This window comes from Penaeus monodon, chromosome 15, assembly GCF_015228065.2.
Source record: "Penaeus monodon isolate SGIC_2016 chromosome 15, NSTDA_Pmon_1, whole genome shotgun sequence".
Classification (NCBI taxonomy): Eukaryota; Metazoa; Arthropoda; class Malacostraca; order Decapoda; family Penaeidae; genus Penaeus; species Penaeus monodon.
The window spans coordinates 25,551,152-25,562,569 of NC_051400.1; the positions used below are offsets into that span (position 1 = coordinate 25,551,152).

The 11,418-nt window shown below is 44.8% G+C and overlaps 1 protein-coding gene across 1 annotated transcript; it reads right to left on the reverse strand.

Moving 5' to 3' along the window:
• Positions 1-24: 24 nt before the first annotated feature.
• Positions 25-11,055, reverse strand: LOC119581851 (nascent polypeptide-associated complex subunit alpha, muscle-specific form-like). Its single transcript, XM_037929993.1, has 6 exons — positions 11,034-11,055; positions 9,699-10,181; positions 8,004-8,774; positions 7,026-7,091; positions 6,870-6,902; positions 25-3,530 (listed from the first exon to the last, which is right to left on the reverse strand). The coding sequence occupies exons 3-6, from the start codon at positions 8,629-8,631 to the stop codon at positions 118-120; spliced, it is 4,140 nt and encodes a 1,379-aa protein (XP_037785921.1). The 5' UTR covers positions 8,632-8,774; positions 9,699-10,181; positions 11,034-11,055; the 3' UTR covers positions 25-117.
• Between the last annotated feature and the right edge of the window lie 363 nt (positions 11,056-11,418).

Below are 11,418 nucleotides of genomic sequence, written 5' to 3' on the forward strand. Positions count from 1 at the left end.
GGCATCTAAAAAAAAAAAACATAATAAGTTTACAATGATCTTTAATCTTTCTAGGTAAAATTCCCATTCCCATACATTTTTGTCATCAAAGTACAGTTCTCTGTTTAATTAACTCATTCATTTCGGCGGCGTCGGGATAACAACATTAAGGATGATGGAAGGATGATATGACGGCTGAGGACTTGTTGATGGGCAGGAATATCCGGCACAGGAGTCTTTGGTACCAGTGAGCATTGGATATCCTGGTATCCCCAGAAGTCCTTCGGGCTGAACAGGAGAAAGGGGAAGATAAGGAGGTGCTTGGGCTTCTCCTGATAACGAGGAGACTTCTGCACCGCGGCCAGGACCGGGGTATTTCCCTAATCCCAACAGAGGCAGGCCAGTAGACTGAACTCTCATCTCCGACTTCGAGGCAGACTCGACGGGGACTGAGTAGGAATAGGGTGTGAATATTATAGGCACTAAACATGGCACAAATCCTACATAGAATGCAGCACATGATGTCGATGGTCCCATGGGTTGTTTTCCTTTACAGCCTTGTAAATCCACAGGTGTTCTCGGAATCAGACCTGTTAGATTCACAGGTAATTCTGTTTTGGAACTTGGTACTTTCACAGGCAGTTCAGTTAAGATGACATGGGGTTGTTCAATTAATCTTTGTGTAGAACCTGTTAATTTTTGCAAAGGATTTAGTTCCACATATCCTCCTGTCGTTGTACCTTTCAGCAACTGAAGTGGTTCTGTTATAGAAACTGGTAGCTCTGCAGGTAAACTTGATATAGGACCTGATGATTCTTCCAGTGTCTCTGTTATAGATCCTAGTAGCTTCACAGGTAAGCCTAGCACAGGTATGAAACCAGGTAACTTCACTGGTAATCCTGGGTCTGGCATTTCTGTTACAGAATCAGGAAGTATTACAGGCAATAATGACGACTCTTTTGGTACAGTTATGATGGAACCTGGTACCTTCACAGATTCGCCTGGTAATGGACTTGATGGCTTCTCTGGTGCTTCTATAGAACCTGGCAACTTCTCTGGTAATCCTGGAACAAGACCAATGGCTTCTTCTGGTGCTTCTCCTATAGAACCTGGCAACTTCACAGGCAATCCTGAAACAGGACCTGCTGTTTCCTCTGGTGCCTCTGATATAAAACTTGGCCACATCTCTGCTTCTCTTAAAGAAACTAATAACTTCTCAGGTAATCCAGGAACAGGACCTGCTACTTCTTCTGGTGCTTCTCCTGTAGAACCCGGCAACTTCACAGGCAATCTTGGAACAGGACCCACTGCTTCCTCTGGTGACTCTCCTATAGAACCTGGCAACTTTATAGGCAATCCTGGTACACGACCTACTTCTTCCTTAGTTGCTTCTATAGAACCTGGAAACTTCTCAGGTAATCGTATAATAGGACTTGCTTCCTCTGTTGCTTCTACTATAGAACCTGGCATCTTCTTAGTTAATCCTGAAACAGGATCTGCTGCTTCCTCTGGTGCTTCTCCTATAGAACCTGGTAACTTCTCAGGTAATTCTGGAACAAGACCTGTTGCTTCCTCTTGTATTTCTTCTATAGAACCTATCAACTTCACAGGTAATCCTGGAACAGAACCTGCTGCTTCCTCGGGTGTTTCTTCTATAGAACCTGGCAACTTCTCAGGTAATTCTGGTAACTTCACAGGTAATTCTGGAACAAGGCCTGTTGGTTCCTCTGGTGTTTCTCCTATAGAACCTAGCATTTTCTTGGGTAATCCTTGTACAGGACCTGCTCGTTCCTCTGGTGCTTCTCCTATAGAACCTGGCAACTTCATAGACAATCCTGGAACAGGACCTACTGCTTCTTTTGGTATTTCTTCTATAGAACCTGACATCTTCTCAGGTAATTCTGGTGTTTCTCCTACAGAACTAGCTCGTTCCTCTAGTGCTTCTCCAATAAAACCTGGCAACTTCACAGATAATCCTGGTACAGGACCTGCTGCTTCCTCTGGTGCTTCTCCTACAGAACCTGACAACTTCATCGGCAATCCTAAAACAGGACCTGCTACTTCCTTTGGTATTTTTTCTACAGAACCTAGCAACTTCACAGGTAATCCTAGTACACTGCCTGCTGCTTCCTCTGGTGTTCCTCTTACAGAACCTGGCAACTTCATGGGCAATCTTGGTACAGAACCTGCTGCTTCCTCTGGTATTTCTCCTATAGAACCTGGCATCTTTTCAGGTACAGGACCTGCTTGTTTGTCTAGTGCTTCTATAGAATCTGGCAACTTTTCAGGTAATCCTGGTACAGAACCTGCTGCTTCGCCTGGTGTTTCTCCTATAGATCCTGGCAACTTCTTAGGTAAATCTGGTAATATCTCAAACAATCCTGGAACAGGACCTGCTGCTTCCCTTGGTATTTCTTCTATAGAACCTGGCAACTTCACAGGTAATTCTGATAATTTCACAGGACCTGCTGCTTCCTCTGCGGCTTCTATAAAACCTGGCAATTTTTCAGGTAATTCTAGTAACTTCACAGGTAATCCTGGAACAAGGCCTGTTGCTTCCTCTAGTGTTTCTTCTATAGAACCTGGCAATTTCATAGGCAATCCTGGAACAAGACCTACAGCCTCCTCTGGCGTGTCTCTTGTAGAACCGGGCATCTTCTCAGGTAATCCTGGTATAGAACCTGCTTGTTTCTCTAGTGCTTCTCCTATAGAACCTGGCAATGTCAAAGGTACTTCTGATACAATACCTGTTGCTTCCTCTGGTACTTGTCCTATAGAACCTGGCAACTTCTCGGGCAATTCTGGCAGCTTCACAGGTAATGCTGGAACAGGACCTGCTGCTTCCTCTGGAGTTTCTTTTATATAACCTGTCAACTTCTCAGGTAATTCTGGTAACTTCATGTGTGATCCTGTAACAGGACCTACTGCTTCCTCTGGTATTTCTTCTATAGAACCTGGCAACTTCTCTGGTAATCCTAGTACAGAAGCTGCTCGTTCCTCTGGTGCTTCTCCTACAGAACTTGGCAACTTCACAGGTATTCCTGTAACAGGGCTTGCTGCTTCCTTTGGTATTTCTTTTGTAGAACCTGGCAATTTCTCAGGTAATTCTGGTAACTTCTCGTATAATCCTGTTACACGACCTGCTCGTTCGTCCACTGCTTCTCCTATAGAACTTGGAAACTTCACAAGTAATCCTGGTACTTGACCTACTGCTTTCTCTGTTTCTTCTCGTATAGAACCAGGCATCTTCTCAGGTAATCCTGAAACAGGACCTGCTCGTTCCTCTGTTGCATCTCCTATAGAACCTGGTAAACTTTCAAGCAATTCTGGTAATTTCACAGGTAATCCTGGAACAGGACCTGCTGCTTCCTCTGGTATTTCCTCTGTAGAACCTGCCCACTTCACAGGTAATCCTTGAACAGGACCTTCTGCTTCCTGTCGTGTTTTTTCTGGCACAAGTCCTCTTTGATCCTCTGGTAATCCCAGAACAGGACCTTCAGGTAATACTGGAACAGGACCTGCTGCTTCCTCTGGTATTTCTTCTATAAAACCTGGAAAAGGCAATTTCTCAGGCAATCCTGGTACAGGTCCTGCTCGATTCTCTGGTGCTTCATCTATACCAGAACCAGAACCAGACAACTTCTCAGGTAATCCTGGAACATGACCTGCTCTTTCCTCTAGTGCTTCTCCTATAGAACCTGGCAACTTCTCAGGTAATTCTGGTAACTTCACAGGTAATCCTGGAACAGAACCTGCTGCTTCCTCTGGTATTTTAATAGAACCTGTCAACTTCACAGGTAATCCTGGCACAGGACCTGCATCTTCCTCCAGTGGTTCTCTTATAAAACCTGGCAGCTTCACAAGTAAACCTAGAACAGAACCTTCTGCTTCCTCTGGTGCTTCTCCTATAGAACCTGGCAACTTCCCAGGTAATTTTCGTAACTTCATAGGCATTCCTAGTACAGGACCCGCAGCTTTCTCTGGTGCTTGTCCTATAAAACCTGGAAACTTTTCATGTAATCCTAGTACAGGACCTGCTCGTTCTTTTGGTGCTTCTACAATAGAATTTGGCAACTTCACAGGTAATCCGGGAACAGGACCTGCTGCTTCTTCTGGTATTTCTTCTACAGAAGCTGGCAACTTCACAAGAATTCCTGGAACAGAACCTGCTTCTTCCTTTGGTGTTTCTTCTATAGAACCTATCAACTTCTCAGCTATTTCTGGTAATTTCACAAGTAATCCTCGAACAGAACCTGCTGCTTCCTCTGGTGTTTCTTCTATAGAACCTGGCAACTTCACAGGTAATCCTGGAACAGAACCTGCTGCTTCCTCGGGTGTTTCTTCTATAGAACCTGGCAACTTCACAGGTAATCCTGGAATAGGACCTGTTGCTTCCTCTGGTGTTTCTTCTATAGAACCTGGCAACTTCACAGGTAATCCTGGAATAGGACCTGTTGCTTCCTCGGGTGTTTCTTCTATAGAACCTGGTAACTTCACAGGTAATCCTGGAATAGAACCTGCTGCTTCCTCGGGTGTTTCTTCTATAGAACCTGGCAACTTCACAGGTAATCCTGGAATAGGACCTGTTGCTTCCTCGGGTGTTTCTTCTATAGAACCTGGCAACTTCACAGGTAATCCTGGAACAGAACCTGCTGCTTCCTCGGGTGTTTCTTCTATAGAACCTGGCAACTTCACAGGTAATCCTGGAACAGGACCTGCTGCTTCCTCTGGTGTTTCTTCTATAGAACCTGGCAACTTCACAGGTAATCCTGGAACAGAACCTGCTGCTTCCTCGGGTGTTTCTTCTATAGAACCTGGCAACTTCACAGGTAATCCTGGAACAGAACCTGCTGCTTCTTCGGGTGTTTCTTCTATAGAACCTGGCAACTTCACAGGTATTCCTGGAACAGAACCTGCTACTTCCTCTGGTGTTTCTTCTATAGAACCTGGCAACTTCACAGGTAATCCTGGAACAGAACCTGCTGCTTCCTCTGGTGTTTCTTCTATAGAACCTGGCAACTTCACAGGTAATCCTGGAATAGGACCTGTTGCTTCCTCGGGTGTTTCTTCTATAGAACCTGGCAACTTCTCAGTTAATTCTGGAACAGAACCTGCTGCTTCCTGTGGTATTTCTTCTATAGAACCTGGCAACTTCACAGGTAATCCTGGAACAGAACCTGCTGCTTTCTCTGGTGTTTCTTCTATAGAACCTGGCAACTTCGCAAGTATTCCTGGAACAGAACCTGCTGCTTCCTCTGGTGTTTCTTCTATAGAACCTGGCAACTTCACAAGTATTCCTGCTGCTTCCTCGGGTGTTTCTTCTATAGAACCTGTCAACTTCTCAGCTAATTCTGCTAATTTCACAAATAATCCTCGAACAGAACCTGCTGTTTCCTCGGGTATTTCTTCTATAGAACCTGGCAACTTCACAGGTAATTCTGGTAATTTCACAGGTAATCCTGGAACAGAACCTGCTGCTTCTTCTGGTGTTTCTTCTATAGAACCTGGCAACTTCACGGGTAATCTTGGAACAAGAACAGCTGCTTCCTCTGGTGCTTCTCCTATAGAACCTGGAAACTTCACTGGTAATCCTAGTTCACTACCTGCTGCTTCCTCGGGTATTTCTTCTATAGAACCTGGCAAGTTCATAGGAAATCCTGGCACAGGACCTGTTTCTTCCTCTGATGCTTCTCCTTTTAACTTCTCGGGTAATTCTGGTAAGTTTATAGGTAATCCTGGAACAGGACCTGCTGCTTCCTCCGGTATTACTTCTATAGAACCTGGCAACTTCACAGGTAATCCTGGAACAGAAACTGCTGCTTCCTCTGGTGTTTCTTCTATAGAACCTGGCAACTTCACAGGTAATCCTGGAACAGAACCTGCTGCTTCCTCTGGTGTTTCTTCTATAGAACCTGGCAGCTTCACAAGTAATCCTGGAACAGAACCCGCTGCTTCCTCTGGTGTTTCTTCTATAGAACCTGGCAGCTTCACAGGTATTCCTGGAACAGAACCTACCGGTTCCTCTGGTGTTTCTTCTATAGAACCTGGCAACTTCACAGGTAATCCTGGAACAGAACCTGCTGCTTCCTCTGGTGTTTCTTCTATAGAACCTGGCAACTTCTCAGCTAATTCTGGTAATTTCACAAGTAATCCTGGAACAGAAACTGCTGTTTCCTCTAGTATTTCTTCTATAGAACCTGGCAACTTCACAGGTAATCCTGGAACAGAACCTGCTGCTTCCTCTGGCAAGTTCATAGGAAATCCTGGCACAGGACCTGTTTCTTCCTCTGATGCTTCTCCTTTTAACTTCTCGGGTAATTCTGGTAAGTTTATAGGTAATCCTGGAACAGAACCTGCTGCTTCCTCTGGTGTTTCTTCTATATAACCTGGCAACTTCACAGGTAATCCTGGAATAGGACCTACCGCTTCCTCTGGTATTTCTTCTATAGAACCTGGCAACATCTCAGCTAATTCTGGTAATTTCACAAGTAATCCAGGAACAGAACCTGCTGCTTCCTCGGGTATTTCTTCTAGAGAAACAGGCAACTTCACAAGTAAACCTGGAACAGGACCTACTGCCTTCTCTGGTATTTCTCCTATAGAACCTGGCATTTTCTTAGATAATCCTTGTACAAGTCCTGCTTGTTCCTCTGGTATTTCTTCTATAGAACCTAGCAACTTCTCGGCTAATTCTGGTAAATTCCCAAGCAATCCTGGAACAGAAACTGCTGCTTCCTCTGGTATTACTTCTATAGAACCTGGCAACTTCACAGATAATCCTGGAAGAGAACCTGCTGCTTCCTCTGGTGTTTCTTCTATAGAACCTGGCAACTTCACAGGTAATCCTGGAACAGAACCTGCTGCTTCCTCTGGTGTTTCTTCTATAGAACCTGGCAACTTCACAGGTAATCCTGGAACAGAACCTGCTGCTTCCTCTGGCAAGTTCATAGGAAATCCTGGCACAGGACCTGTTTCTTCCTCTGATGCTTCTCCTTTTAACTTCTCGGGTAATTCTGGTAAGTTTATAGGTAATCCTGGAACAGAACCTGCTGCTTCCTCTGGTGTTTCTTCTATAGAACCTGGCAACTTCACAGGTAATCCTGGAATAGGACCTACCGCTACCTCTGGTATTTCTTCTATAGAACCTGGCAACATCTCTGCTAATTCTGGTAATTTCACAAGTAATCCAGGAACAGAACCTGCTGCTTCCTCTGGTGTTTCTCCTATAGAACCTGGCATTTTCTTAGATAATCCTTGTACAAGACCTGCTTGTTCCTCTGGTATTTCTTCTATAGAACCTGGCAACTTCTCAGGTAATCCTGGAACAGGACCTGCTGCTTCCTCTGGTATTTCTTCTATAGAACCTGGCAACTTCTCAGATAATCCTGGAACAGAACCTGCTGCTTCCTCCGGTATTTCTTCTATAGAACCTGGCAACTTCACAGGTAATCCTGGAACAGAACCTGCTGCTTCCTCTGGTGTTTCTTCTATAGAACCTGGCAACTTCACAGGTAATCCTGGAACAGAACCTGCTGCTTCCTCTGGCAAGTTCATAGGAAATCCTGGCACGGGACCTGCTTCTTCCTCTGATGCTTCTCCTTTTAACTTCTCGGGTAATTCTGGTAAGTTTATAGGTAATCCTGGAACAGAACCTGCTGCTTCCTCTGGTGTTTCTTCTATAGAACCTAGCAACTTCACAGGTAATCCTGGAATAGGACCTACCGCTTCCTCTGGTATTTCTTCTATAGAACCTGGCAACATCTCAGCTAATTCTGGTAATTTCACAAGTAATCCTGGAACAGAACCTGCTGCTTCCTCGGGTATTTCTTCTAGAGAAACAGGCAACTTCACAAGTAAACCTGGAACAGGACCTACTGCCTTCTCTGGTATTTCTCCTATAGAACCTGGCATTTTCTTAGATAATCCTTGTACAAGTCCTGCTTGTTCCTCTGGTATTTCTTCTATAGAACCTGGCAACTTCTCGGCTAATTCTGGTAAATTCCCAAGTAATCCTGGAACAGAACCTGTTGCTTCCTCGGGTGTTTCTTCTATAGAACCTGGCAACTTCACAGGTAATCCTGGAACAGGTCCTGCTGCTTCCTCTGGTGTTTCTTCTATAGAACCTGGCAACTTCACAGGTAATCCTGGAACAGAACCTGCTGCTTCCTCTGGTGTTTCTTCTATAGAACCTGGCAACTTCACAGGTAATCCTGGAACAGAACCTGCTGCTTCCTCTGGTGTTTCTTCTATAGAACCTGGTAACTTCACAGGTAATCCTGGAACAGAACCTGCTGCTTCCTCTGGTGTTTCTTCTATAGAACCTGGCAACTTCACAGGTAATCCTAGAACAGAACCCGCTGCTTCCTCTGGTGTTTCTTCTATAGAACCTGGCAACTTCACAGGTAATCCTGGAACAGAACCTGCTGCTTCCTCTGGCAAGTTCATAGGAAATCCTGGCACAGGACCTGTTTCTTCCTCTGATGCTTCTCCTTTTAACTTCTCGGGTAATTCTGGTAAGTTTATAGGTAATCCTGGAACAGAACCTGCTGCTTCCTCTGGTGTTTCTTCTATAGAACCTAGCAACTTCACAGGTAATCCTGGAATAGGACCTACCGCTTCCTCTGGTATTTCTTCTATAGAACCTGGCAACATCTCAGCTAATTCTGGTAATTTCACAAGTAATCCAGGAACAGAACCTGCTGCTTCCTCTGGTGTTTCTCCTATAGAACCTGGCAACTTCACAGGTAATCCTGGAACAGAACCTGCTGCTTCCTCTGGTATTTCTTCTATAGAACCTGGCAACTTCACAGCTAATTCTGGTAATTTCACAAGCAATCCTGGATCAGAACCTGCTGCTTCCTCTGGTGTTTCTTCTATAGAACCTGGCAACTTCACAGGTAATCCTGGAACAGAAGCTGCTGCTTCCTCTGGCAAGTTCATAGGAAATCCTGGCACAGGACCTGTTTCTTCCTCTGATGCTTCTCCTTTTAACTTCTCGGGTAATTCTGGTAAGTTTATAGGTAATCCTGGAACAGAACCTGCTGCTTCCTCTGGTGTTTCTTCTATAGAACCTGGCAACTTCACAGGTAATCCTGGAATAGGACCTACCGCTACCTCTGGTATTTCTTCTATAGAACCTGGCAACATCTCAGCTAATTCTGGTAATTTCACAAGTAATCCTGGAACAGAACCTGCTGCTTCCTCGGGTATTTCTTCTAGAGAAACAGGCAACTTCACAAGTAAACCTGGAACAGGACCTACTGCCTTCTCTGGTATTTCTCCTATAGAACCTGGCATTTTCTTAGATAATCCTTGTACAAGTCCTGCTTGTTCCTCTGGTATTTCTTCTATAGAACCTAGCAACTTCTCGGCTAATTCTGGTAAATTCCCAAGTAATCCTGGAACAGGACCTGCTGCTTCCTCTGGTATTTCTTCTATAGAACCTGGCAACTTCTCAGCTAATTCTGGAACAGAACCTGCTGCTTCTTCTGCTGTTTCTTCTATAGAACCTGGCAACTTCACGGGTAATCCTGGAACAGAACCTGCTGCTTCATCTGGTGTTTCTTCTATAGAACCTGGCAACTTCACAGGAAATCCAGGCACAGGACCTGCTTCTTCCTCTAGTGCTTCTCCTTGTAACTTCTCAGGTAATTCTGGCAACTTCATAGGTAATCCTGGAACAGGAACTACTGCTTCCTCTGGTGTTTCTTCTATAGAACCTGGCAACTTCACAGGTAATCCTGGAACAGAACCTGCTGCTTCCTCTGGTGTTTCTTCTATAGAACCTGGCAACTTCACAGGTAATCCTGGAACAGAACCTGCTGCTTCCTCTGCTGTTTCTTCTATAGAACCTGGCAACTTCACAAGTATTCCTGGAACAGAACCTGCTGCTTCCTCTGCTGTTTCTTCTATAGAACCTGGCAACTTCACAGGTAATCCTGGAACATGAACTACTGCTTCCTCTGGTGTTTCTTCTATAGAACTTGGCAGCTTCTCAGCTAATTCTGGTAATTTCACAAGTAATCCTCGAACAGAACCTGCTGCTTCCTCTGGTATTTCTTCTACAGAACCTGGTAACTTCACAAGTATTCCTGGAACAGAACCTGCTGCTTCCTCTGGTGTTTCTTCTATAAAACCTGGCAACTTCACGGGTAATCCTGGAACAGAACCTGCTGCTTCCTCTGGTGTTTCTTCTATAGAACCTGGCAACTTCACAGGATTTCCTGGTACAGGACCTGCTTCTTCCTCTAGTGCTTCTCCTTGTAACTTCTCAGGTAATTCTGGCAACTTCATAGGTGATCCTGGAACAGGAACTACTGCTTCCTCTGGTGTTTCTCCTATAGAACCTGGCATTTTCTTAGGTAATCCCTGTACAGGACCTACTCGTTCCTCTGGAATTTCTTTTATAGAACCTGGAAACTTCTCGGCTAATTCTGGTAAATTCACACTTAATCCTGGAACAAAACCTGCTGCTTCCTCGGGTATTTCTTCCATAAAACCTGGCAAGGTCATAGGAAATCCTGGCACAGGACCTGCTTCTTCCTCTGATGCTTCTCCTTTTAACTTCTCAGGTAATTCTGGTAAGTTTATAGGTAATCCTGGAACAGAAATTGCTGCTTCCTCTGGTATTCCTTCTATAAAACCTGGCAACTTCACTGGTAATCCTAGAACAGGAACTGCTGCTTCCTGGGCTGTTACTTCTGTAGATCCTGACAACTTCTCAGGTAATCTTTTAACAGGACCTGTTGCTTCTGGTGCTTCTCCTGTAGAACCTGGCAACTTCTCAGGTAATTCTGGTAACTTCATAGGTAACCTTGGAACTGGTAAACCTGGAATAGTATCTACTGCTTCCTCTGCTATTTCTCCTGTAGAACCTGGCAACTTATCAGGTAATCTTGGAACAGGACCTGCTGCTTCTCCTATAGAACCTGGTAACTTCTCCGGTAATCCTGGAACAAGACGTGCTGCTTCCCCTGGTGCTTCTACAGAACCTGCCAACTTCAAAGGTAATCCCGGAAAAGGACCTGCTGCTTCCTCTGGTGCTTCTACAAAACCTGGCAACTTCACAGGTAATCCTGCACCAGGACCTATTGGCTCCACTGATGCTTCTGTTATAGAACCTAGCAACTTCACAGGTAATCCTGGTAAAAGTTTTGGTGGCTTCTTTAGTGCTTCTGTGATGGGTAATTGTGACAATACTGGTACAAGACTTGATTGTTCCTGCAGTGCTTCTGTTAAAGAACCTGGCAACTTCTCAGGTAATCCTGGAACAGGACCTGCTCGTTCCTCTTCTGGTTCTGTTACAGAAGTTATCAACTTCACAGGTATTCCTGGAACAGGAGCTGCCAGTTCCTCTGTCGTTTCTCCTATATACTTCTCAGGTAATCCTGGAAAAGAACCTGCTGCTTCCTCTAGTGGTTCTCCTATAGAACCTGGTAA

Excerpts from the sequence above, each read along its gene's own strand:
- LOC119581851 (XM_037929993.1), bottom strand. The coding sequence starts at position 8,631 with ATGTTGCCAGGTTCTATAGAAGAAATACCAGAGGAAGCGGTAGGTCCT. Across the intron at positions 6,903-7,025 it reads AACACCAGAGGAAGCAGCAG|GTTCTGTTCCAGGATTACCT; the intron begins GTTCTGTTCCAG and ends AGGAAGCAGCAG. Across the intron at positions 3,531-6,869 it reads ATTACCTGTGAAGTTGCCAG|GTTTTATAGAAGAAATACCA; the intron begins GTTCTATAGAAG and ends TGCCTTTTCCAG.